The following is a 27,429-nucleotide window of genomic DNA, read 5'->3' as shown; positions in this document are numbered from 1 at the left end:
GGGATGGCTCTCGCAGCGGCAGAGAGAACCCAGTGAAGGGCTGGATTCATGCCTTCAGGCTGGAAGGGCCTTTAACGGTCCTCTCAGTCTACTTTCCCCTGCCGGCCTCTCCATGGTCCTTCCATAGCCTGATGCTTACCCCCTACCACGTAGCCCTCGGCATCAGACGGCGCCGATCAGAATGGCCGTTCCTGAGCCCAGGGCCACCTCTTCGTAGCCCTGGTTCCAGAGTATCAATTACAAGACCCTCCATCTTCAGCTCACGTTGAGAATGACAGCCTTCAAGTTGGAAGGGACCTTGGAGGCCTGTGTATTGCCCGCCAGTGCACAGACCCCTCCAGAACATGCTTGTAGGGAGTGTCTTCTCCCTGCTTAGACTCCTCCTAGCCTGGGGAGCTCACCACTCCCGTGCCACTGTCGGCTGGCTTCCAGGGCTGCCCAGAAACCCACCTGCCTGGGGTGCACTGGTCAGGGTCCTGCCTGTCTTCGGGAGTGATGCAGCCCCCCACCCCTTAGCCCCTGGCCCAGGTCCCACCAGGAATATGACTCCCCCTCTGCATGAAATCCAAAGTAGTATTGGATGTTGTGGCTCCGGACTTGAGTCCTGAGTGCTGGGGCAAGACGTCACCAGGTATCCCGGGAGCCCAGGGATGAGGACCCTGGAGCCAGATGGTTCCTTACAAATTTTGCTTTGGAAGCCTTGCACATCCAAGCAGACCCACACAAGCTGCTGCCACAGGGGTGGAGAAGGGCTGCAAGGCCAATGGGACAGCTGGACTTTGGGTTTTCCCAGGACTTTTAGTCAAATTCCAGGAAGTTAGCTAAGCCCCAACCTCCCTTTTCCTAAGAAACACAGCAAGTGTTTATATGTTCTCCGGAACCTACTCTTGTAGGACGTTAATAGCCTTGATTTGATTGTTAGAACTAGAAAGGATCTCCCTCCTTCCCTCACTGCCGCTCCGTTTTGTAAACCCAAGCACAGACCACTGTTCTGCCTTACTTTCATGCAGCCTTCTCATGTTCTCGAGCATGGTAAGGTTCACCATCATATGTGTGACGGTGATGTGTATGTAGAGGTCAGAGCAGGACTCAAGCCAGACTGCCTGGGTTAGAATCCTGGCTCTGCCACTTACTGGGTGGCTGTACGGCCTTGAGCAAATTCCTTAGCCTCTCTGGTCCTTGGTTTCCTCCTCTGTAATGCTACTTCCTTGCGGGTATTGAGAGGCTTAACTTAAGTTAATTCACAAAAAGCATTTAAAGTTGTACAGTAAGAATGTATAAAGGTTTTAGAAGTCTGGCACATAGTAAGCTTTCATTAAGTGTGGGCTTATTATTATTGTTATTATTATTGTTTTATCACTTGATGTTTCTTAACGACGTGATGTGGCATTTTACTGATCAGGCGTAATAAATAAGGAACTGAGGCTCAGAGAGGTCAGATAATTTGCCCAAGGTCACATGGCTCGTAAGTGACACAGCACGGATTTGAAGCCCAGCTCCACACCTAGTTCTCCCCCCGTTGCCCAGAGCTGGCCCCTGGAGCTTCCTGTTCGGGCCACGTGTTAATGTCGGTCTAGGCCAACCCACCTTCTCCGAGCCCAGCTGGCTCAGTGTGGTCCCTTTCCCCACAGACGCCCAGAAGTGTGAGCTGATCTGCCAGTCAGAGGACACAGGGGACGTGGTCTTCATGAACCAGGTGGTCCACGACGGGACTCGCTGCAGCTACCGGGACCCGTACAGCGTCTGTGCCCGCGGCGAGTGTGTGGTAGGTGCCCCCCTCCTGGCTGCCCACCCTCTCCCTGCCCCGGGAGACTGGAGGGCTGCACTGCCTCCTTCTGCTCCCAGGGAAGACAGGCATTGCCTCCCCTTCCTCACCCATGACACCCCTTGGTCCTCAACATGACCTTGGCATGCTGGAAAAGGGTTACTGCCCAACCCCATTCGATGGGAGAGGCGTGGCCAGGTTTCAGACCTTGCCCATGTCACATGGTGACTCCAAGAATGGCTCTCGGTCCAGGGTCCTCTCCTGTCAGGGCCTGGGGACTGAGGAGGGGGCCAGGGGCTGCCGACCTGGGGGTGGTGGTGGGGCATGGAAGCCTCTTCCCGCTGACCCCGTCTCTGGCTTCAGCCCGTCGGCTGTGACAAGGAGGTGGGGTCCATGAAGGCAGATGACAAGTGTGGGGTCTGCGGCGGCGACAACTCCCACTGCAGGACTGTGAAGGGGACTCTGGGCAAGGCCTCCAAGCAGGCAGGTGAGCAGGTTAGGGCTGGGGGACGACCAGGAGGGGCTGGGGTTCTGGCCCAGCTAGCGTCCCTAGAGCCCGAACCATCCCTTAGGTGGGCCCTCCCTCCTTGAGCTGGGCCACAGTTCTGGTGCGGGGGGGCGCCCTGGAGCCTGTCTCAGACCACAGCTGCCCCCGGCTGTGGTTCCTCATTTTCCAGGCGTGCTGCGCCTGCACTTGGGCTCGGGAGCTCAGAAGCATTTCCTGCTTGGCACTGTGTTGTCCTAGGAACTCAGCCATCTCTTTGGCCTGGGGCTGTTAGTGGGAATGAGGGTCCAGACAGATCTGTAGATGAGGCCCAGGCTGGACTGGTAATTTCCTTTTTGCTCTTCTCTCTCACTTTTTTTTTTTTTTAACTGAAGTGCTTCCTGCTTTGAACTCCTGGTGCCTTAGAGTTCCTTGACTTCCCTCCCCACCTCCAATCTGGCCACACTTGCTGTTGAAAAGGGCCAGATATTAGTCCTTTACACTTTAGTATGAACTAGATTCATTTCCCCTTGGGGATTCACCTTTGCCATGCCTCTCCTCGTTGGGGGAAAGTTGATTGCTCTGAGAAAGGTTAGTTTTCAGGCCTTGGATTGGGAGGATCACGGGGGCCCCCCATGCTGGATCTTCATGGCCTATTTCATCAAGATTCCTACAGTGGCTTAAAGTGTGAGAAGAAAGAGGGGAGGGAAAGTCAGGAGAGAAAAGGAGGGTCAAGAAAGTGGCAGATAATAGGAACTAACACACACACAGAGCCCAGTAGTATTTATAGAGCATCTTAAGCGATATGAACTGCGATCCTCTCAGCACCTTATGGAGAAGGGCCCATTCCTATTTTACAGACAAAGAAACTGAGGTTCCTGGGTATCTGTGAGGAGAGAGGGTGATGGGGGATGCTGGCAGTGGGGCTACCAGCTCAGGATGCTCATGGTTTTTCTGGATCTTCCTCTGTGGCAGGAGCTCTCAAGCTGGTGCAGATCCCAGCAGGTGCCAGGCACATCCAGGTTGAGGAGCTGGAGAAGGTCCCCCACCACATTGGTGAGTGCCAGGGTGCCAGGAGATGGGCAGCCAGGCCCTGGGACCTGCCCTCGGGTGTGGGGGGAGCTGGGAGGGCAGAGGAGAGGATTCTAATGCAGAGGGCATTTCATGAGTTCGAATAATGGGAGAGAACCCTTTTTTTTTTGGTATGCGGGCCTCTCACTGTCGTGGCCTCTCCCGTTGCGGAGCACAGACTCCGGATGCGCAGGCTCAGCAGCCATGGCTCACGGGCCCAGCCGCTCTGCGGCATGTGGGATCTTCCCAGACCGGGGCACGAACCCGTGTCCCCTGCATCAGCAGGCGGACTCTCAACCTCTGCGCCACCAGGGAAGCCTGAGAGAACCCTTTTTTATTGATTGATTGATTTTTATTCATGTTGAAATGGGAACCTGCTCCATGGTTCAAATATCAGAAGGTATGAAAGGAGATCCAGTGAAGATTCCCCCCCAGCCCACAGCCCCCATGGGCAGATTTCTTTGGGGGGTGATGAAAATGTTCCGGCGTTAGACAGTGGTGATGATTGCAGTCACTGAATTGCATACCTTGAAAGGCAGAATGGTTTGGTATGTGAATTAATCTCAATTTAAAACATGCAAGCATGGTTTGGCGGAGGCTCCTGGCGAGCAGGTGGGCAGAAGGCCGCTGCCCGCACGTCGGGCTGTGGCTGGGTTCCCCCACACTCGCCTGTGCTCAGGCTCCTTACTGAGGGCGTGTGGGCTGCGATGTCACTGGGCCCCAGCATGTCACAGAGGCCGCTCTTACCCACTGTGCCCACCAAGTCACCCTGCTTGTCACCAGCTCGTCATAAACACGAACCCAGAACCTAACGTCTCTGGGCAAGCTTGTATATTACAAAAGTGCTAACTTTTCATATTTTTAGGTTATTATTAAAATAATACAAGACATTTTTAAAGTCTCCTGGAGAACTTGCACTCCCTGGAGAATACATCTGCATTAGCACAGCTGTAAAAATTCCTAACCTGCTCTGGAGGGCACCTGAGTGTAGTCCAAGCAGGCATAAGGCACAAGGGGAAACTGATGCGCAAAGTGGCTGTGGGCCCTCTGCGTGCCCTCATTCACTTGCGGGGTGAGCCAGTCTGGGCCTGGGTCTGCCATCTTCTACCCCGTGCCCCTGCCAACTGCACCTCTGCACAGGGGGTGTGAGACGGGAGGGCTTTGGCTTGGCCGCCTCCCTGCCCGCTTGCCTGTCTGGCTGTGGAGTATTACGCCTGCACAGGGACAAGGGGAGAAGGTCATTTACCCCTGGAAGAGGATGGTTGCTTACAGACACTCCTCCTACTGCACCCCTACAGATGATTCCATAATGTCAGCAGCCCCTTGGGCCCCTGGCCAGCCCCTTCCACCCACGGCCCCCCAACCCCGCTCAGATGTCCAGCCCTTCCAAGGAGCTAGATGCGCTTGTAGGCAGCAGATGGGCTTCCCTGGAGGTCGGGGCAGAGGCTCCCAGCACCTGTGGCAGGCTCTGGGCAGGCACACTTGCTGTGTGTTTATGGGGTGAGGGTTAGAGCTCTCCGGGAGCCTGGGGGAGAGGGAAGCAGCACTGAGACCTGTCGTCAGCACAGGTTGTGTGATTACACGTGTGTGAGATCCGCAGCGGCCCTGGTGTAAACGTGCAGAGTGTGTATGTGGGAGTGAGTGTGTGTGTGCCCGTGTGTGTGCACACGCGCGCTAACAGGGTATGTACTCTCTGGAGAAGCCCGGGACAGGTGGCAGCCTTGGCAGTGAAGGCCGAGGCCCTGGTCCAAATGTGTGAGGCGCTCCTGGAATTCGGGGTCACGGACTCTGAAAGGAAGTGAAGGGAAGACAAGCCGTGCTGTTAATACCCACCGTGTGGGGGGCTTTGAGCTGGCGCTTTTCATTCGTTATCTCGTCGGAGCCTCATGATAACCCTCTTGTTATCCCATTTTTGCAGTTGAGGAAATTGAGGCTCCGAGAAGTTAAAAGAGTTGCTGGAGGTACCGAGTGGGTCAGTGGTAGGACCTGGGCTCAGAGCTGGTAGGAGGTGGTGGAGATTCCAGCCCACCACCCCCAGGAAGGCGGGGGGTACATCCAGGGACCGGGGACAGCAGTGGTCGTGAGCTGCAGAGGCAGACAAGGGCCTGAGGAGATGCTCAGCTCTAGCCTGGAGGGTCTGGTGATTCTGGGGGCTGGCAGAGATCAGGTTGCGGGAAAGGAGGGGGCGTCTCTCTTCCCACTCAGCAGGGAGGCTGGCCCTCCGGAGAGCTGGGCTACCAGCCTCTGTGTGTCCAGGACAAACCCTTGCCCCTCTCAGGGCCTCTGATTCCCCATCTGGATTAATAACAGCACCAACCTCAGGATGCGTGTGAGGACCCCACTGAGGCGGGAGCAGAGTAAACAGCATGTAGTTCATGCCCTGGATCCTTAGCTCTTATAATTACACCAGGTGGGGACACCCCGGGGCTCCAGAGCCTTTGCCATCCCCACCTGGCTGGGGGCTCGGGTCCCACGATGCAGCCATTCTCTGACCCCTGATGCCTCCAGGGTGGATGAGGCTGTAACTCGGGGGCCTTTGCTGGGGTGTCTGCAGCTGCACACCTTCCGCCTGCCGGTCACCCAGCGCCTTTCAGTTACAAGTTGTGAGTTACTCGCTGACTGGGACTTTAAGGGGGAAAAATGAACAGATATTTTTTATACTCCGGCTCTGTGCCAGGCGCTGTGCTGGGCCAAGGACACTGAGATGGAGGAGGTACACTGACAGGCTATGGGAGAGACAGGATATCTGTAATTGCAACAGTGCTAAAAGTCAGGGGCTGATTTGATGACAGTAATAGTGCCTACTATTTATTAAGTGCCAACTGCATGCTATGCACTCTGCCTAGTTCTTTATATATATGAACTCCTTTGATTGTCCCAAGAGCCCCATGGCAGGGTAGGTGGGCAAGGGATACTGCGATTATCCTCATGGGGCAGCAGCCCTATGAGCTAGGTAGAATTACCATTCCCATTTTACAGATGGTAAAACTGAGGCAGCACAGGGAGGCTAAGTAACTTTCCCAAATCAGTCTGGCTCCAGAGCCTGTACTCTTAGCCTCTATGCGCTGCTGTCGAAGTTGTAGGGAGGGCAAATCCCTGAGGACTGGACAATCAAAGAAGGCTTCCTGGAGGAGGGGAGAATTGTGCTGAGCCTTAAATGTGGGTGGAGATTAGTCGGGCAGGAAGAAGGGGAGACAAAGTGAGAGGAATGGTGTGTACCAGGGTCCAGAGGCAGGGGTGCTATGTGGGGGCAGTGGGATGATCCATCGGACTGGAGAAAGGCTCAGGTGGGAAGGAGTGACAGGTGGGCAGGGAGCCCCTAGGGGCCCACTGGGACGGCCTTGAAACCCCTGAGGTGTGGCTGGTGCTCCTGTGGAGGGGAATAGAAATCTGTGTGACCCTCTCCCCATGGCCAGCGGTGAAGAACCAGGTCACAGGCAGCTTCATCCTCAACCCCAAGGGCAAGGAACCCACGAGCCGGACCTTCACTGCAATGGGCCTGGAGTGGGAGTACGCGGTGGAGGACGCCAAAGAGAGCCTCAAGACCAGTGGGCCCCTGCCGGAAGCCATTGCCGTCCTGGTGAGTCCCCACCCTGCATGGTGGCCCCTGCCCCCGCCCCCGCTTGCTGCCCCAGCCCAATCCCCTAGCTCACCGTCTCTGCTGCTGAGCCAACGCAGGCCTGGTGGAAATCCTCCTGTTCTGGTGTCTTCAGGAGCCTGGGCAAGGCCAAGATGCCCTCTGTGCTTCGAGGCTGGGAGGATGGCAAGTGAGGAGGAAAAAAGAAATGGTTGTCTCACTGTCTGATCAGAGATGCCCCACACAGGGTGTCTGTTCTCCTTAACACGGGGTCAGAAATAGGGCCCAGGAGGAGCTGGAGGGACCTGGCTTGGTTCCCCCATCGTTCTGCCATCATCCAGTATCCAGTTGCATTATGGCTTTGCCAGCAAGTGAGTCCAGGAGCCCAGTGGCCTGTGGCCCAGGAGTGCCGTCTGGCACTGCCAGCCTCCTGTCCCAGCTGAGGCCCACCTCTGCCGACACCCCCTCTTCCTAGACCATGAGCCAGGGCTTATGGAGCAGGGATTGTTAACTCAGGAGACCAGACCGGGAGGGGCTCTATTGGCACCGGCTGGTGGCAGGGAGACCTTCTACAGGCTTTGTTCCTGGTGCTACCCTCATTAGTCAGGGAGGTCCTAGAGGGCAGGGTCTGAAGCCTATTGATGTCAGCATATTAATTCAATCCAGCGTGTGCTTTCTACTCACCCTATATTTGTTGTCCACCCGTACACCCATGGCTGATTAATTTTCAACGAGAGTACTAAGACCATTCAGTGGGAAAAGAAGAATCTCTTCAACTAATGGTGCTGGGACAACTGGATATGCACATGCAGAAGAATGAAGTTGAACCCCTGCCTCACACCGTATACCAAAATCAGCTCAAGATAGATCAAAGCCCCAAGTACAAGAGCTAAAACCGTAGAACTCTTGGAGAATAGAGAGGGATAAATCTCACGATCTCGGATTCTTAGATATGATACCAAAAGCATGAGCAACAACAACAAAAAAGAGAGAAATTGGTCTTCATGGAAATTGAAAGCTTTTGTACATCAAAAAAGACGTTTTGAAGAAAGTGAGAAGATCACCTGAACAGACTGGGAGAAAATATTGGCAATCCTATATGTGATAAGAGTCTCTATTGTAGACCATCTTCTAGAGTCAGGCAGTGTGGGTGCTCTGGTGAGCAGGACAGACCAGCAGACATGGTTCCTGCCTTCATTGGAACTTAGGTGTGTGGGAAGGAGAATCGCCGATGGGCACACAGGCTGTTCTCAGGCCTGGCACACAGTAGCTGCTTAGCTTGAGTTGTTTTTTTTTAAAAAAGAAATCTTTATTAGAGTATAATTGCTTTACAGTGGTGTGTCAGTTTCTGCTTTATAACAGAGTGAATCAGTTATACATATACATATGTCCCCACATCTCTTCCCTCTTGCATCTCCCTCCCTCCTACCTTCCCTATCCCACCCCTCTAGGTGGTCACAAAGCACCAGCTGATCTCCCTGTGCTATGTGGCTGCTTCCCACTAGCTATCTGTTTTACATTTGGTAGTGTATATATGTCCATGTCACTCTCTCACTTTGTCCCAGCTTACCCTTCCCCCTCCCCACATCCTCAAGTCCATTCTCTAGTAGGTCTGCGTCTTGATTCCCATCTTGCCCCTAGGTTCTTCTGACCATTTTCTTTTTTAGATTCCATATATATGTGTTAGCATACAGTATTTGTTTTTCTCTTTCTGACTTACACTTCACTCTGTATGACAGTCTCTAGGTCCATCCACCTCACTACAAATAACTCAATTTCATTTCTTTTTATGGCTGAGTAATATTCCATTATATATTTGTGCCACATCTTCTTTATCCATTCACCCGATGATGGACACTTAGGTTGCTTCCATGTCCTGGCTATTGTAAATAGAGCTGCAATGAACATTTTGGTACATGACTCTTTTTGAATTATGGTTTTCTCAGGGTATATGCCCAGTAGTGGGATTGCTGGGTCGTATGGTAGTTCTATTTGTAGTTTTTTAAGGAACCTCCATACTGCTCTCCATAGTGGCTGTATCAATTTACATTCCCACCAAGAGTGCAAGAGGGTTCCCTTTTCTCCACACCCTCTCCAGCATTTATTGTTTGTAGATTTTTTTTTTTCTGTTTTGGAGTTTATATTATTTTGCTGTTGTTATTTTTAAACATCTTTATTGGAGTATAATTGCTTTACAGTGGTGTGTTAGTTTCTGCTTTATAACAAAGTGAATCAGTTATACATATACATATGTTCCCATATCTCTTCCCTCTTGCATCTCCCTCCCTCCCACCCTCCCTATCCCACCCCTCTAGGTGGTCACAGAGCACCAGCTGATCTCCCTGTGCTATGCGGCTGCTTCCCACTAGCTATCTGTTTTACGTTTGGTAGTGTATATATGATGATGGCTATTCTGACCGGTGTGAGATGATATCTCATTGTAGTTTTGGTTTGCGTTTCTCTAATGATTAATGATGTTGAGCATTCTTTCATGTGTTTGTTGGCAGTCTGTATATCTTCTTTGGAGAAATGTCTATTTAGGTCTTCTGCCCGTTTTTGGATTGGGTTGTTTGTTTTTTTGATATTGAGCTGCATGCGTTGGTTGTATTAGCCTCGGTTTTGCCATGTGGCTACAGGTCTGAAAGGCCTCGCCAGTGCGTGCTCAGTGCTGCCCCCTCCTGGCTCTCACTGGTTCTGCTTCTGACCCCACATCCTCCCCTTTGACCCCTCCTCCCCGGTCTCCCTATGCTGGCCTTGCTTCCCTGCTCTCCAGTCCTTTGCCACCTCGTCTGTCTCCCTTCAGGTGCTCCCCCCAGCTGAGGGTGGCCCCCGCAGCAGCCTGGCCTACAAGTACGTCATCCACGAGGACCTGCTGCCCCTTATCGGGAGCAACAACGTGCTCCTGGAGGAGACGGACACCTACGAGTGGGCACTCAAGAACTGGGCACCCTGCACCAAGGCCTGCGGAGGAGGTACTCGCTTGCCTGACTGCAGACGCCTTGTGGGAGGAGCGGGAGGGGTCGGGGGCCTGACATCGTCTCCACTTGGCATGTCCCCGGCTCGTGCCTCAGTTTCTCCTTGAAGGTCTCTGGGGTGTGGCAGGGTGCCTGGGCAGGGCCTTGGGGCTGGGCTGGGGGTGCTAGAGCAGTATCCGGGGCAGGTCCTCTGCCTGTAAGGGCTCACCAGCTGCGCGCAGAGACAGCAGCCCATGTCCCCACCTGTGCTATACCAGTGACACCTGAGATGGGCTGGTCAAGGAAGGCTTCTTCAGAAAGTGACTTGGGGATGGCAAGATGCAAAGGCACAGAGGGAGGGGGGATTGGCTGCAGTCTCTCCAGAGCTCACTGTCCCTGAGGCTCTGGGCAGGACAGTGGGGGCCTGGTGAGACTGACCCCCACGGCAGGCTGTCCTCCCTTCAGGGATCCAGTTCACCAAGTACGGCTGCCGGCGCCGACGAGACCACCACATGGTCCAGCGGCACCTGTGCGACCACAGGAAGAGGCCCAAGCCCATCCGCCGGCGCTGCAACCAGCACCCGTGTGCCCAGCCTGCGTGAGTGCTTTCTGGGGGAGGGACAAGAGGCTGACAGCAGACCCTCTCTCTGCCCTGACGTCAGGACGAGGGGCGGGTGAGCCTGCTTCCGCCAGCGCTGGAGGGTGGAGGCACGTAGCCCCCGCAGCCGGGACTTCTTGAGCAGAGAGCACCCACACGCCAGCCTCTGCCCATGGCCCGCGCGGCCTTCCTTGCCCGTCCATCCCCTCTGGGATTTCTGCATTAACTTTCACTCCCAGAAGGAGGAAGATGCTGCCTTTGTTCTGCTCCTCCCAGGATTATTTTACAGATGGGGAAGCTGAGGCCCGATCTGGGGACACAGCTTTCCCTCAGTGATCCAGGGGGTCCATGCAGGTGAAGAGGATTTCAGTGTTTCCAGGCCCTAGGCCAGGACGCTGTCTACCAGTTCCTCCCTGCCCAGTCATGTGGGGCCCAGGGATGCGGTCTGGCCTTTCAGCGCCCTGCTGTGGTCTAGCCCTGATTGGGATTCCCTGGCCTGAGGACACAGGCTCTTTTTGAGCCCAAGGTCATGTTCTTGGGGTTACTTGGAGGTGGCTTTGGGGAGAGGAGAGAGCTATAATCTGTGGAGGATCGATGTCTGGTCTCTGGGCCTGTTGCCCAGCTCGTCCTCAGCCCCAGCAGGCTTCTCTAGTGGCCCCCAGGTAGGGCCGAGGGTGGCTGGCCAGTAGGAAACCATGAAGAGCTGAGTCCATCCTCCTGCCTCCCAGGAGTCCTCCCAGGGTTGGGGGGTTCCAACTCGGCCTTGCTGATCCACAGCAGCTCTGCTCCCACAGGGTAGAGGGACCTCAGAGCCAGGGCGGGAGCTGCTGACCGGTGCTAGAGGCTGCCATGGCCTCCCTGTGCCCGGCCCAGGCCACGATCCCCAGCCCCCTGGCTCTCCATGGTTCTTTTTTATGTATTACTTTTTATTCAGGCCACTTTGCCCACAAACATCTGTGATCACAGAGCACGCGGGGCTAACTCTTCCATGACCCCTAGCAGGTCACCCCACCCCGGCTTGTCTCCTTATCTGTAAAATGTCAAATGAAGTTTCGGGGCTTTTTGTTTTGTTTGTTAAGGGAAGGGGTTGGCTAAAGCCGTCGTTTACTAAATGATGCCTCAGGAAACAGAGGGGAGTGGGAGTTGGGGGCTGCCCCTCCCTCCACCCCACCAGAGCAGTTTTGCTTTTGTCTAACTCTTCCAGTGGGCGCCTGCTTAAGATGCTGCTGGAAGTTGCTCTATGGCTAAAAGACGCTTGGAGACTAGCGGCTTAGCTGATCAGCACCAAAGCTCTGCAGGCACTGACGGTGATGATAATAGTGCCTGCACTTATGACATGCCTACTGCATGCCATGCACTCTGCCATGTGCTTTACATATACAGGTCCTTTAATTGTCCCAAGAGCCCCATGGTAGGGGCTTCTGCTCTGCAAGCTGTGATTTTCATCTGTTTGTGCCCGGCTGAATGTCAGCACCTAGGACAGTGCCTGCACATGCTAGACACGCAAATATTCATGAAGTGTTGAAAGAATCCTGATGTAAAGATGGGGTAACTGAGGCTTAGAGGGGTTAATAGCTTGTCCAAGGACCTGCAGGGTGTCAGGATTTAAATATGCATTATACCCATTTTTCAGATGAGGAAACAGAGGAGAGAATACGTGACCTCCCTAAGGCCACACGCCTGACAGCTGCAGAGCCACGTGGGTGGCTGACTTGGCCCCCAAGCATTCTGAAGCCCAAACCATCTCTGTGGCTCCTGCCTTTGGTGGTTCAGGGAGTGGGAGTGGCCTTGGGAGGAAGTGTCCCATAGTCCTGCCTTTCCTCCACCTTTCTCCCTGTCTGTCTCCAGGTGGATGACGGAGGAGTGGGGCACCTGCAGCCGGAGTTGTGGGAAGCTGGGGGTGCAGACTCGGGGAGTGCAGTGCCTGCTGCCCCTCCCCAACGGTACCCACAAGGCCATGCCGGCCAAGGCCTGCCCCGGGGACCGGCCCGAGGCCCGCCGGCCCTGCCACCGCGTGCCCTGTCCAGCCCAGTGGCGGACGGGAGCCTGGTCCCAGGTGAGCTGTCCTCAGGGCGTGGGAGGGGCTGGGCCCACAGGCGCCTTCCTTGCAAAGTCAAGGAAGAGGAGGGTCTGGGTGGAGGAGCTGCAGAGAGATCTGGCGCTCCCTGCAGGCCGAGTGTTTCTGGCTGAATCCCTCTCCCCACATCTGATCTGATTTTTCTCAAAACTAAGTCCAACGGTATGCTGGGCCATGGTTTTGGGCTTGGCCTTTATATCCATTCACTATCAGCTTTGACCTTCACAGAGTTAGGAGGCCTGGGCTAATATCCCTGTGTTACAGATGAGCAAATTGTAAGACACTCTTGTATTAAGAAATATTTACTGGGACTCCCCTGGATGTCCAGTGGTTAAGACTCGGCACTTCCACTGCAGGGCGCACGGGTTCAATCCCTGGTCGGGAAACTAAGGTGCCAAGTACGTTCCAGGCACACTGTACTAAGAATGCCTGGAACCCACTACCAACCAGACAGACCTGATTCTTGTCCTCATGGTGCTTACAGTCTAGTGAGGGAGACATAAGAGACAAGTACCAATAACAAAAGCATTTACAGGTTGCAGTTGGAGCTGAGCAGAAGTAAACAGGGTAACATATCAGGGAGGGCCTCTCTGAGGAGGTGACATTCGAGCTGAGACCTGAGATGTGAGCCATATGAAGACCCTGAGACAAGAACAACCTTGCCATGTTCCAGAAACCTAAAGGACATTGGGACTAGAGCTTAATGAGAGGGGCAGGGCTTACACGACATCTTTGGAGAGTGGGCAGGGGGTCAAATCCTGCAGGGCTTTATGAGGAGTTAGAGTTATTCTAAGAGCAGTGGGAAACTTGAAAGGTTTTAACGTGTATGTCACCAGCTCTGATTTCAGGTTTAAAGATCACTCTGGCAGCTCTGTAGCAAGTTCATTGCTGGGAGGCCAGGGAAGAAAAAGGCAAACAGTAAGAAGGTTGTGGAATAGTCCAGGGGCCACGGGGAAGTTTTTTCAAGTTTGGGGTTTTTTCTTAAAAACGCGTTTGATATGAACCTTGAAGACATTATGTAGAGTGAAATAAGCCAGACACAAAATGACAAATACAGTATGATTCCACTTATGTGAGACACCTAGAGCAGTCAAATTCATAGAGAGAGAAAGTAGAAGTGTGGTTGCCAGGGACCAGGGGAGAGGGGAATGGGAAGTTAATGTTTAATGGGCACAGAGTTTCAGTTTGGGAAGAAGAAACCGTTCTAGAGATGGATGGTTACACAGTAATGTGAAAGTACTTAGTGCCACTGAACTGTACACTTAAAAATGGTTATGATGTAAATTTTATGATCTGTATATTTGATTACAGTTTTTAAAACCTCATTCGATCATGGAAATAAGCACAATGATGTTTATTGTAATAACAGAATATCAGGAAATATTCTAAATATCTATCCATAGGAAATTGGACCCCCCCCAAAAAAAACCCCATGGTCTATTCATGTAATAAAATACTATACAGCGAGAAAAATGAATACGCTTGAACTGTACTCATCAGTATAGATAACCCTCAGGAAAATAGGTGAGAAAAAGCACTGAAGTATGAAGAAAGTAGCCCTACCAATGGGGATACCAATTACTTAAAGTTTAAAAAGGCACAACACGGTATTTGAAAATGCACCAGAGTACTGATCTACTAAAGTTGCGAGTGGGGGTGTTTGAACAGGCGTTCATGACCAGCTTCCTCATACCTTCCTGTAGGCTTGACATATTGCATAATACAGAGTATTTTAAAGAACTAAAAATCCCCACACAACCTGTGCAGATTTTATATTCTTCTCCATAATATATAGCTTTATTTGTTTGAATATAAACCAGAAAGACCGCTGATCCATAAAGGGCCCCTTACGTAAAACAGAGAGGTGACAGCTGGTGGAAGATAGTTGCCCCTGTAAGATGGGCAGAGCATTCCAGAGCTATTGCTGTTTGTAATTATTCCTCCTGGGAAGATGAGCCGTCTTTGTCCCACTGTTCTGTGTGGCATGTGACCCTTGTGTCTCCCTTGCTCATCACCTGCCCTGGCATGAGAAGTGGACCTTTGCAAGTCCTTCCCATCCCGCTAGGAGAGGCTGTGCTCAGTGCCTACAAACCCAGTGACCTGGTCACGTGGGGCACCCTTGCTTTTCCTGAAGCCACTGCACCCCTTTATCAGAGTATGTGGGTTCCAGGGCGTGATGTGTGTGGCAGCCCTTTCAAATGGCCTTCTGTTCCTTGTACCCACACCTTTTCCTCTTAGAGAAGAAGACACTTTTGAGCATGTCTCTACGAGCTGAGTGCTGGAAACAAAGTCATTGAATGTCAGAGCTAGAGGGGTCCATGGTGACCCTATCACCCAGCTCTCTCAGCTTAGCCGTTGTTACAGTCTGGGTTCCTACATCCCCTTAACAAGGTATCATCAAGTGCGTGGACCTGCCTCAGGTCCCTTGGGCTAGTGGATGGCGGCAGGGTGATACACAAAATATTTAAGGACACAGGCACAGGCCAGACAGAGTGAACACAAGCAGTAGTGCCGGAATGGGGTCCCACAGGCCCCCTCCAGATGGTGGGAAGGTTCAGGGGGTTCCAAGATCAGGGCAGTGGCTCTTTCCCACCTGGTACAGGAGTATTTGACAGTTGCTGTGCTGTCCTGGAGAGGCTGTTGAGAGCAGTCCTTGCATGTCCCTCTGGTCCAGCAGAGACTTGGCACCCCTCTCTGTCCCCTTTCTGTCCTGGGCACTGGCTGGACTGCAGAGCTCACCGCCTCCTTCCACTGTCTCTCCACACCCCCCGCCCCCATCTCCCCACGGCAGTGCTCCGTCACTTGCGGAGAGGGCGTCCAGCTGCGGCAGGTGGTGTGCCGGGCCAACGCCAGCAGTCTGGGGCAGTGTGAGGGGGACAAGCCGGACACGGTCCAGGTCTGCAGTCTGCCCGCCTGCGGAGGTGAGCCGGGTAGGATGGGGGTCCAGCCCAGCTCCTCTGGCCTAGACCTGAGGCCCAGCTTGGCTGGCTTCCCAGCCCAAATACTAGAGCTGCTTTTCCCCCTCACAGAAAATCTCCAGAATTCCACAGTGGGGGCTGACGTCCGGGAACTTGTGACCCCAGACGGGGAGTGGGTGCCACAGTCGGGGCCCCTAGATCCCATCAACAAGATCTCATCAAGTAAGTGTATCTCTGGACCCCACCCCCTCCCCATTCTTCCAGTGTTCACGGCATCGTGGGCATGGGCCGTGCAGTGGAGTGGACCCGGCTTCCCGTCTGTCCACGTGACCTTAGCCTCTTGGAGCCTTGGATTCCTCAGCTGTGAGGTGGGGGTGATGCTTATATTGGTCCATGACTCCTTATCTGCAGTTCCAAAATATTGAAAGCTGCAAGCGTCCCCCTAAATTTGGTGCAGACTCACTGGGAAGCAAAATCTGAACTGAACTAACGAGAGATTAGTTATTCTTTTGCTACGGAAACATTGCCGTATTTGGTTGCAAGGTGACCTCCAGTCTCCACTGGGGACCTTAATGTAAATACACTGAATATTACTCTTCTAACCTCAGAAGTTCTGAATTATGAACCATATCTGCTTCTTGGATGAGCAGTTGTAGTTCTGAGCTCTCTTTATAGGGCTGTTGAGAGAATTAAATGAGATAATGCATGCATTCCTGCTTAGCAGTCAGCCAACAACAGATATAGTAGCAGCCATTTCTCTCTGCTTCATGATCAGGAGCCCAGCAGCTCACCCTCTCATCTTTCCATCCATCCACCCATCCATCTAACCACCCATCCATCCATTAATAAATATTAACTAAGCACCTACTATATACCAGGCTCTATGTTCTGTGCTTCCTTCCTAGGTTCCTTCTCTGTTTCCCTTTCTTACCTTCCCAAGGACCAGGGTCTGACAAGATGAGTAGCAGAAAGATCCCAGACCCAAACTCCTAGGTAGAGGATCAGTTGGCTGTGTGACCTTGTACAAATTCGTGAAACTCTCTGAGCTCAGCAACCTCATCTGGAAAATAGAGGGGTCTGATTAAATGTCCTCAGAGGAACTTCTGGCTCCAGCCTTGCTGCTGCTCTGCTCCTGTGCTGAGGCTCAGGCTGTTCAAGTGCTTGGGTTTCCTTTCCTTTTCCTCTGGGAGCAAAGGGGAGCTCTGATTCTGACCCTAGAATTCTAGCGCCATCTAGAGGCCACTGGCTTTCCATTTTCTCTAGTCTCTCTCCTGTTCCCCTAAGCCAGCACCCTACCTTTTCTCTTTTCTCTTTCTCTCCCCCTCCTCTCCTCTTCCCTGTCCCCCTCCTTTTCTCTTTCCCTGGAAAAATTAATAGAAAGCAAAGCTCCTGCCTTCACATCGTCTGGAGAGACCTACCTGAAGTTATCACAGAAATGCAAAAACATTTTTAGATGACATTTGAACAAAAGCAAACAAAACTAATATAATGAGCACCCCTCTATGCCAGGAACTTTACAAATGCTACTTACAATAATAATATAATTATTCATTGGTAAATGTCAGCGTTATCCCCATTTCACAGAAGAAACTGAGTGTTGGACAGTTTAAATGACTTGCCCGAAGCCTTGCAGCTTTTTAGTGATAGAGCCTTGATCGGAACCTAGATCTGCTTGATTCCAAATTTGTTGGTGGGGGGCTTACTGTTCCAAGTGCGTGCTCACCAGGGGCAGGACGTTTAAGCCGCTCGTCACAGTGTGAGTAACCCGGGCATCTGCCTGGCCCCGGCCAGAGTGGCTCGGATTCCTTTGGGTTGATTGGGAGGTGGTGAGGGCGGGAGGTGAGGGCCGAGTGGGAGTTGTAACCTGGCTGATGGGCGTCCTCCAGCGTCGGTCCTTGTGCTGTGTGTGCAGCGGAGCCCTGTGTGGAGGACAGGTCCATCTTCTGCCAGATGGAAGTGCTTGGTCGCTACTGCTCCATCCCCGGCTACCACCGGCTGTGCTGTGAGTCCTGTACCACGAAGGCCTCGGGCCCTGATGCGAGCCCGGACCCCAGCCTGGCCTCACCACCACCCTTCTCCACTCCTGGGAGCCCCTTCCGAGGACCCAAGGCCCCTCCAGAGGCTGTGGAGCCCACTGTGGGACCAGCGGGATCAGACGGCCGTCAGCATGGCCGAGCCACACAGCTCCCGGGACCTCTGGGCACAAGCTCCCCAGTGAGCCAGCGCCGCTTTGCTGCCCAGAAATGGAACCCTACAGTATTCTGGGGCACTTCTCCTAGTGCCCCCCGGGGACTGCCCTGGGGCTGGGCTGGGGCCCCTACACCAGTCTCTGAAGATAAGGGGCAGCTCAGGGAAGACCCGAAGCATCCAGGCACCAGCCTTCCCACCACCTCCCCGGTGACATGAGCCTCGCCTTGCCCATCCCTCCGGTCAAGTTTACACTCTCTGTGCTGCCCCAGACATCCCGGCTCAGAGGACACGCAGCGGGGCCGGGGCAAGCACGGACTGCCTTTTAAATTATTTGCCTTCTTATTGTTCTAGTTTGGGGCTGTGACACTTTTCACCCCATGAAGTGGGTCTATGAGGAAGAAACAGATCAGGGAAAGCCCTAACCGGAGATACCTCAGCAAGCAGCCCAGGTGACCGAATTGAACCTCTCAGGGGCTCCTGGCTGTCTCTCCTGCCAGGACTGAGGGCCAGCTAAGTCCCCCCAACACACACACACACACACACACACACACACACACACAGACACACACACACACACACACACACACACACACACACACACACACACACAGAGCCACCGGGCCTCACACTGCCTCCCTTTGCCAGAAATTGTGGGGACCCCTGTGGAGACCCCGAGTACCAGGCTCCTCTGCCAAGAGGGGCAGCGCAGGGCCGGGGAAGGTCGGGGGAACCCTCACAGGGTGGTCCAAGAGGAAGTGGCTGGGGCCGAATGTGGTCGTGAGGCTCCAGCTGCAGGGCTGGGGTGGGCGGGAGGCCAGTTCATCTCAGACCCAGCTCTTCATAGCGAGAGCTCCAGACAGCTCCTCTGGCCATGGCCAAAGGGCAGAGTCCACCTTGCACTTGCTGGCTGGAGGGCCATGTTGGTGGCCACCTCTGCCCCTGAAGATGGCATTTCCTATTACTTCTGGTGCCTCCAGTTTACAGGTGGGCCTGTTAACCTCACCCCAGGCCCCCCTGAGAAGGGGGCTCTGGACACTCGGGAACATGTGTCCTCATCATCCAGGGGGTCCCCAGCTGGTGCTAGGCCCCCTGGCTGGACCAGGAACGGCAACTGTGGTCGTCACTCCGGTGCGTGAAGAGAGCACGGGCTGGAAGGTGACTTTGTGGGGCACAGAGGAGACGTGAGTTCTCAGGCTGAGCCCTGCCAATCATTGCCCTCTACCAAAGACCGCTCCTGCTGGAGTCAGGCGTCTTCTTCTCCCGCCCGGCTTAAGCTGGACTGGAGGTCCGTTCGTGGTACTGGGTGCGGGTGCGGGGGTGACCAGGCTCCAGGGCTGAGGACCGGAGTCCACTCATAGCCGGGTCCTGGGGATGACAAGGGCCCCAAGTGCCCCTCGTGCAGGTGGGGAGGAGACACACTGTGGAGCCTCAGCTGCACCCATGTTACCTCCAAGGGCAGGTAACTTCCCTGGGCCCTCTGGCCCTCAGGAAGCCACCCGGTTCCCGGGACCTCTCCCAGGGCTCCTCACTCTAAGTCATGCAGAGGGTCTCCCAGACTCCTCAGCAGGCCGTAGAGGTGCTGGCTAGTTCTTCTGTTCCAGGGCAAGGGGGCCACTCTGAGCCAGGCTAGAGGAATAGGAGCAGTGGGCCCCGGGTGGCAACCCCCGGAGAGTGGAGGCCCTAGAGGGGCTCCCCAGGTGCCCTCTCCACCCGCTGCCTGCCCCCTCCCGGCAAGGCTGGGGCACACACTGAACCATTCCTGCGCGACCCAGCCTGCCTGTGTTAAGTACCTTTGAGATCCAGATCCTTACAATTTTATGTATTTATTAACATTGTCCTTGGTGTTTGTTTTGGACCCCAGAACGTTGTGCTGTGTTTTTCTTTTTCTCTCTGTTTTAGTTGAAAGGGCCAGCAAAGCCAGAGCTCTAATGTGCTGGGCTGGTAAGATGATTGGGGCTGGGGGTGGACAGGGAGGGGACAGAGCCACGAGAAGACGGCCCCCAGCCTCCCCGCCGTGGCCCCGCTTGCTCTGGGGCTCCTCTAAACATCACCTCAGGGTGGAGAGGCAAGAATGGGCCTGGGGGTCCTACTTACAAGTAGCTGTGTGGCCTCGGGCAAGTCACCGTCCAGAACTTGGTCCAAAGGGTGGAAGCACCTGGGAGGTAATCTGGGGGTCGGCATAGAGAAGGACGTTCTAATGAACTTTCAAACACACAGGGGGTGTCTCCCTTGGAAGGTGGTGAGCGCTCTTTCCCTGGAAAAGTCCGTGCAGGATGAGGGTGCCAGACAGGAGGTGGAAGGAACGTGATGCCTCTTACTGGGCAGGGAGGGCCGACATGCAAGGTGCTGTATAATTCAAACTACCCCTTGCCCATGACAGACATCATTAATCCTTACCACACCCTTTCAACGAGTGTATCACAGGCCCCTCCCTGACATTTGTGGGGGCCAGGGCAAGAGGAGACCCCTGTCCAGGGACCTCACACACCTGTGTGTGTCTAGGCCTCAAGTCCAAGCTCCATTTACATCCCTGTGCAAACAGCTTCCCCTTGGAAACTGCCCCTTCTAAACAGCTACCACTTGGGCCTAGGGGTGCCTACATGGTGACCCAGTCACACCTTAGGGGGACTGACCTAGGGAGATGCTACCACAGGCCCTAGATTTGGGACTGTTTGGGCGGGGCATTCTGTGGGCCATTGTACTCAGAGTGTAGCCTGCAAGGAGGGAGATCATGGACCCTGGGTGGGCACATGCCCTTGGTGCAGTGCAGTCCTTGCCACGGTGGGTAGTATGGGTGGAGTGGGGCCCTCTAAGAGCCCCAGCACCCCAGCTCTGACAGCAGTCCTGGCACATTTCACGGGGCAGGGATAGCACATGGAAGCGCACGCCGATGCTTCCCCATCTCTTGCCCGCGGCAGACATTGCCGATCCATCAGTGCATTCTCCCCTAAGAGTCCTTCACAGGGTGGTCCAGGTACTGACCTCCGATCAGCTGCCATCAGCAGGACAAGGAATGCTGTTAAATAGGATAACGCTTGGCTGCCTGTGCCACTCATGCCGATGGCGGGGTGATCATAATGGAAACACCTTTGGTTTTGATGAGGCGTCCAGCAACAGGGAGATAACGTTCTTGGGGGCACAAAACCAGACGTACAAACAGCAACCACCACCACAGACACTTGGAGCATTTCTTTTGGTAGTTCTGCCTCTTGCTGCCTGAATTGTCATAGCAAGTAATGAGCTGTGACTCAGGGAAACCTCAGCTGCCGGGTGGCCCTGATGAAGTGCGGAGGATTGGGAAGCAGCTAAGGAAGAGGGTTTTTATCTTCTTTCCCACAATGTAAAGTATTATAACTAACAAGGCTACACAGTTTTTTTTGGTATGAGAAAACCAGGTTTATCTGCTGTTGTCAGTTCTAGAGTATTGCAAACAACAAGATCATAGATTTAAAAAAAAAAAAAAAAAGGAGAGCTCATCCGACCATGCCACAGGAGTGGGCCAGAGTCAGGGGTTTGGGCTCCTCTAAGCCCCCAGGCCTCCACCTGTGGAATCCTTCCCCTTTTCCAGTCTCCCGGTGGCCCTCCCATCCCTGAGGGGACTGTGGTCTTGGAAGCCCAGGCCACGGCCCTGACCAAAAGTTACCTACACCCTGCTTAGGATGCAGAACGCTACAAAAAGATATCAGTCCTACCCTAACGATGAGAAGAAGCTAATAATCCACAGAGTCATACCTCTTAGCCCCAGGTGGACTAAATTTCAGAGGGTGACAAGTCCCTAGAAGAGAGAGGGCCCATGCACTCTTCCACCTCTGGCAGAACGTGGAAGAGCATGCAAGAAAGCGGTCAACAGAGAAGCAGAAAATGCAACTGAAATTTTAACAGATTTTTAAAGGTTAGGGTGACAATTTGGAATCATAGGGAGCCCTGTGCGCAGGGGAGTCTACACCTGCTCATCCCCTCTTCTCCACAGGCCTCCTCCGGATGCACACGAGGAATATCTGGGGCAGGACAGGAGAGCCTCGACAGCATCCCCGGGGGCTCCAACCAAGTTTGAGAGTGCAAATTAAGAAAGCAATACCTGTTCACAGTGCATCAGGACATAAAATACCTGTACATGAAAAACTATAATGCCTTGCTGAGAGAAACATGAGAATATCTAAAAGAAGCCTCAATATTGTTAAGATATCAAATTCTCCCCAAAATGATCTATAAATTTAATGTTTTTCCACTCAAAATTCCAGCAGACTGCGTGTTTTTTAGAAATTGGCAAACTGATGATAAAATTTTTATGGCAGATCTAGAATATCCAAAACAATTCTGAAAAAGAACGAAGTGGGAGGATTTACACTACCTGATTTCTAGGCTTACTGTGAAGCTATAGTAACCAAGACAGTAAGGCTTTGGTGTAAGAATAGACTCACAGAACAATGGAACAGAATAGAAAGTCCAGAAATAGACTCACACAACCGTGGTTAGTTCTCAACAAAGTGCCAAGGTAGGTCAATCAGGACAGGGTAGTCTTCTCAATAAATGATGCTGGAAAAATGGAAGATCCGTGTGGAAGAAAATAAATCTCAACCTTCACCTCATATCATGTGTGAAAATTGACTCAGTCAAAATGGATAATCGACTTAAAGGTAAGAACTAAGACCATAACACTTACCGAGGAGAAACATTTTAAAAAATCTTTGTGACCTTGGGTTAGACAAAGATGACACTAAAAGTATAAACCATAAAAGAAGAGCTTGACAAATTGGACTTGGTCAAGACTAAAAACTCCTACTCTTCAAAAGACAGTGGTGAAAAAATGAGAAGGCAAAAAACAGAAAAAAACGAAACCCCACAAGCTGGGAGAAGATATTTTCACATCGTATATCTGATATTGGACTTGTATCCAGAATATATAAAGAGTTCTTAACCCCCCCCAAAGAATGGACAAAAGATTTGGACACTTTACTAAAGATATACAGTGACAGATAGATACAGGAAAAGATGCTCAGCGTCATTGGTTATTAGGGAAAGGCCTATTAAAACCACAAAGATCCTACTTCCTACCCATTAGAACAGCTAAAAGTAACAAGATTGACCACATCAAGTATTGGGAGGATGCTGGGCAACTGGAACTCTCATACATTTGGGTGGGAAAGCAAAGTGGTGGAGCCGCTTAGGAAAACATTTGGACTGCTTCTTATAAAGTTGAACAATACACTTACCTACAAATCAGCAACGACTGCCCTATGTACTCACACAAGGGAAATGAAAACTTTTGTCCACAAAGCGACCTGTATGCAAATGTCCATTAACAACTTTATTCAAAATAGCCTTCAACTGGAAACAACTCGAACGTATAGCAAATAGTGAATGGATAAATAAACTGGCGTATCCATACAACGGACGGAATACTACTCAATAAAAAGGCGTGAGCCACTCACACGTGCATGCATGCATCAACACGCACAGATACTCACAGCGTTCTGCGAAGTGAAGGAGCCAGGCCCCAAGAGACTACACACCAGGTGAGTCCCTTCACAGGAGATTTTGGAAAAGATAAAACCCTGAGGACAGAAAACAGGTGACTAGTTGCCAGGGCTGGGGGTAGGAAGGAGACTGGAGTGGGCACGAGGGAACTTTGTGGAGAGCTGGAGATGCCTGTACCTTGATTCTGGTGGTGGTTACACACATTTTCACACACATTTTCCTGTGTGAAAATTATATCTCAGTTAAAAAAAAATTTTTTTTAATCACATAACCAGGGTAATGGGAGACCTCTGTCACCCAAGATCTCTGCGAAAACGCCTGCACTGTTTTCCTGGGGAAAACTGCTCCCCTCCCCCAATTGGACAGGGATTCTTTTGACTCCCAGCATCACCATTTACCAGCTGGGTGGAACTGGAAAAGTTATTTTACCTCCCGGATCCTTAGACTCTCATCTGTAAAATGGGCACACTTTTCCCTATCAGAATTGCTGATCACTCCTTGAGCTGCTGAGTGCAGTGTCTCTGCCTCCCTAGGCTGTAGGCTGCTGGAGGAGAGGCATGCTTTTCTTATTTGTATCTTTCTCTCTCCACCCACTGCCTCCCAAAAGGCCTCAGTAGAGGCCTCCGGGACTCCTGGCTGCGTGCTGCTGGAAGAAACGTGCACGGACAGCCAGAGGCGCCTTGGCAAATCCTCCGCTGCTGGGCGAAGGCCCTGTTCCTGCTGCCAGGACTCCCTGGGAGGGGGTGGCCACCAAGGCTGGCGGTGCCTCATCGCTCCTGGAGAGGTGGAGGCAGCAGGGTGCCCGCCAAGCTCAGAGTCCCCCTGGGACAAGCTCAGGGAGGCCGGGGGCCTGGCTCCACACCAGCTCTTGGACCCACGTGCAGCCTGCCCGGCCACAGCCTCCCTTCCAGCCTCAGCTCCCTTATTTGCAAAATGGGAATATGGAACGACTCACAAGGTTGGTTTAGAGCAAAGGAGAAAGTGTCTATGAAAGTGCTTAGTAAGTGAGGAATTACTATTGTTCCTGAAAATCTGATGATGAATAATAACATTAAAGAGATCTTTTGTGTGTGTGGGGGGGGGTGGTTCAGTTCTGCCTCACAGGGGCCCTGCCAAAAGCCATCCAGTGGCTTCCATTGCCCTTAGGGAGAAGGCCAGAATCCTTCCCGCAGCTGCTGAGGCCCTGCCGGTCTTCCTCAGAGGATGTTTCTCCAACCTCTGCTTCAGAGAATTTGGTGCACTTGTGAGTTGATCTCCGTGGTGACTGAATAAGGCCTGTCTGCCCCCTAGACCGTGAGCCCATGACGGCGGGACTTGCCCTTAATAAATGCAGCATTTGCAGGATAAACAGGGATGCACAGAGGTGGTGGGTTCCCTGCCTCCCTTCAAAGTCCCACAGGGCTCCCTAGATTCTTCCTGGGGACCGCGCCCTAGAAACCAAGAGGCAGCTGGAAGCCAGGAGAGGGGGTGAGCAGCCCGCCGGGCCTTGCAGCTGGAGGTCGTGTCTCCTAGGAGGAGCCTATCACTGGCTGGTCGGTAAGAGGACACTTAGGCCTTCAGTTCATACAAGATTAGCAGCAGGAGAATGACCCGCTTGTGCAAATGGGGAAACTGAGGCCCAGAGAGACCAAATGACTATGCCCAAACCAAACCAGTGGTAGCAGCATCCAGGCCAGGAGTTAAGATTTGCCTGTGCTCATGCAATATGTTCCTGACAGATCTCACATCTCCTCTTAGGCCAGTGGTTTCCCACCTTCTGTTCCATCTAAGCTCCAGGTGTTACCATGTGGGTTGGGGGGAGCATAGGCCCTGGTGAGGGAGACGATGGGGGCTCAGAAGCCTCCTGTGGAAAAGAGCAGAGACCAGATTGCCTGGCTTCCAGTTCTGACTCCATCACTCACTGTGTGATTTTTGGCGAGTTACTTAACCTCTCTGAGCCTCAGTTTCTTCATCTATAAAATGGAAATAATACATATTTCACAGGATTAGTGTGAGGATTAAGTGGTTTATTTTTGCATGCGTTGCATACGTGTTTGTGGTACGTGTAAAGCCCTTAGGAGAGTGCGTGCACATGCCAAGTGCTACGTACGTGTTAGCTGCCATTTCCATCCTATTCCTCCCTCCCCCAGCTATTCCTATAGCCTATCGAGGGGAGAGTGGTGGTGAGGGTCCCATACAGCGGATGCAGGGGGTCTGGGGATGGCTGAGGGGACAGGAACATCTCCAGCATTCTGTCCTGCTCCGGGTTACTGAAGTTCAGGAAGTCCGTGTGCGGCCAGGGAGACTCTGAGCGGAGGTGGCCACGTCCCCCAGGGAGGGCTGGGGGTGGGCGCAGGCCAGGTCACACTGTGGAGGCTGAGAGGATAGGAGGAGGGCGAGCTGAGAGAGGCTTTCAGCCATGCAGGGATGCTGGGTAGGCACCCATCCCAGGCAAAGGGAGCTGGAGGTGTTCATCTCTGGGCAGTTGGGTGAGCCCTTGGTAGCACCCCTTGGGGGGATGCTGGTTCAAGCAAGGGTCCCCTAGTACAAAGACTGCCGAAGGCTGGGGGCGGCAGTTTGTGAGCAAGGGGGCTCCGTGAGAGCTGAGTGGGAGGTGGCACTGGGCGGAGAGAGATGGGGGAAGGGGGGAATGGTGGTTGAATGCCAGGGGCTAACAGCGGAGCTCTTCCCTGGGACCCACACGACTCCTGCAAAACCTCCAGAAATCCCAGACGCTCATGAGGACTGGATTCCTCCTGACAGTTTGTGCAGGAACCAAATTCTGCATCTGGGTTGGTATGAGGGGCAGAGCTGGGGCCACAGGCAGTGGGCCCCCAAGTCTCTATGTTTGCAGGAGCCCCAGAAATCTTCAATCTATGGGAACCTGGAGGGTTCAAGGATTTCTCACCTGGAATGCCATGGGCAGGGGGATGGAGGGTCACAGAGCCACAGGGGACTAAATACTGGGCAGGAGCCCTGAACCAGGAGGCTGGGATGATAGTTTTTGCTAATATATACTGTACTTGGGTCTGACACTGGCATTGGGCCAGTTTGCAAGGTGCTTTCACTAAATAATCTCGTTCTGTGTTTCATTATTCCACCATACAGATGTGGCCACTGATGCACTGAGAATAAAGGAACCTGTCCAAGGGAGGCATCCAGAGCTGGAAGGTGAGCCCCAATGGGGGTTCAGCCCCAGAGCGTCTGGGCCCTGCCCCTAGGAGGCCGGTGAGTGAAGGGACTTAGCCCTAAGTCCCCGCGCCAGGCCGAGACAGGCGAGGGGCATTTGCTGGGTAAGCGGTGAGGGGTGCTTCCCGCCTGCAGCCCCTCCAGCTAGCTCCCCAGGTTCCCGGGGCACCCTTTGCTGGGGGGGGTGGAGCTGGGTGGGGGAGAAGAGGGATGTTGGGGTGCAGCCTTGCACCCCGGTTCGGGAGGGCTGGTGCTCCAAGGTGCGCGGGTCCCACCTCGCTGTCCTTGACCTTCCCACCCACACCGGGCACTGCCAGGCTGGCACTGAGGCTTCCACCAGGTTGCGGGGTAATAAATCTCACGCTTCCCTGAGGCCCGAATTGCAGGACTGCACTTTATCTCAGCGTTGTGCTGTAGGAAAGAAAAAAATCTTTGGGATTCAAATGTATGAAAGTCTCATCCTGTTCTAAACGTAACTAGGGGAGCTCACTAAAGAAATCTCAGGAGGCTTTGATAGAGCAATCGCCACTGACAAAAGAAATGTCACTGAAAGCAAATGACTGGAGCCACTCTTGCCTTCTAAGTGAGCGGCAGAATTTGTATCACCGAGTAAGTGGGTCTGTGCTGCTGGGGGCGCTGAGAAAAGTGAGGCTGCGTAAGGGGCCCCTTGTAACCACGGAGAGCACCCTTAATGCGGAGAGAAAATGGTTGTGGAGACGGGGTGGGGGGAGCCACAGAGACAGAGATGGCAGCGGGGGCAGGTGGGAGCGGCTGGGGGCTTTTTAGGATGCAATTTGCCTAATACGTCTAATACTTAATTGTTCTGGCATGGCTGTCCCCTCAGTCCTTTGGGAATGTCCAAGTTAAGGGCTTTGCATGAATCAGGATTTTTGTTTATTTCGGTGGAAATTGAGAGAAATGAACTGATGCATGGGTGAAGATAAAGGGGTGAGCACAGCCCTGGAAATCGGAGCTCAGCAGGCAGTCCCTCCCACGCACACACTCACTCCGGGAAGTCACAGAAATACTGAGGAGGGCCCCAAACTCTGCGCAGAGATTCTAGCCGCTTGAGGACCTCAGGGGGCAGGAACCCAACGCTGATGTGTGGGTTTCAGTAGAGAAATCGCCTCTGCTTTAGCGACTTTGTTG

The 27,429-nt window shown here is 53.1% G+C and overlaps 1 protein-coding gene across 5 annotated transcripts in view; it reads left to right on the top strand.

Moving 5' to 3' along the window:
* The window catches only part of ADAMTS14 (ADAM metallopeptidase with thrombospondin type 1 motif 14), a 174,115-nt gene extending 147,791 nt beyond the window's left edge, over positions 1–26,324 (top strand). For 3 of the 5 annotated variants that reach the window (XM_033841851.2, XM_033841852.2, XM_033841853.2), the window contains 12 exons: positions 1,632–1,765; positions 2,129–2,252; positions 3,225–3,305; positions 6,737–6,900; positions 9,701–9,869; positions 10,317–10,449; positions 12,298–12,505; positions 15,318–15,447; positions 15,556–15,666; positions 17,357–23,150; positions 24,259–24,648; positions 26,200–26,324. In XM_033841851.2, coding sequence (XP_033697742.2) covers positions 1,632–1,765; positions 2,129–2,252; positions 3,225–3,305; positions 6,737–6,900; positions 9,701–9,869; positions 10,317–10,449; positions 12,298–12,505; positions 15,318–15,447; positions 15,556–15,666; positions 17,357–17,850 — 1,748 coding nt within the window. In that variant the 3' untranslated portion in view covers positions 17,851–23,150; positions 24,259–24,648; positions 26,200–26,324. Of the gene's footprint in view, positions 1–1,631; positions 1,766–2,128; positions 2,253–3,224; positions 3,306–6,736; positions 6,901–9,700; positions 9,870–10,316; positions 10,450–12,297; positions 12,506–15,317; positions 15,448–15,555; positions 15,667–17,356; positions 24,213–24,258; positions 24,649–26,199 lie in introns of those variants that run through there. The other 2 variants (XM_033841850.2, XM_033841854.2) reach the window with 2 other exon arrangements.
* The last annotated feature ends 1,105 nt before the right edge of the window (positions 26,325–27,429 follow it).

Source organism: Tursiops truncatus, chromosome 16 (assembly GCF_011762595.2).
Source record: "Tursiops truncatus isolate mTurTru1 chromosome 16, mTurTru1.mat.Y, whole genome shotgun sequence".
NCBI classification, from domain to species: domain Eukaryota; kingdom Metazoa; phylum Chordata; class Mammalia; order Artiodactyla; family Delphinidae; genus Tursiops; species Tursiops truncatus.
This window is presented reverse-complemented; position numbering and strand designations above follow the sequence as displayed.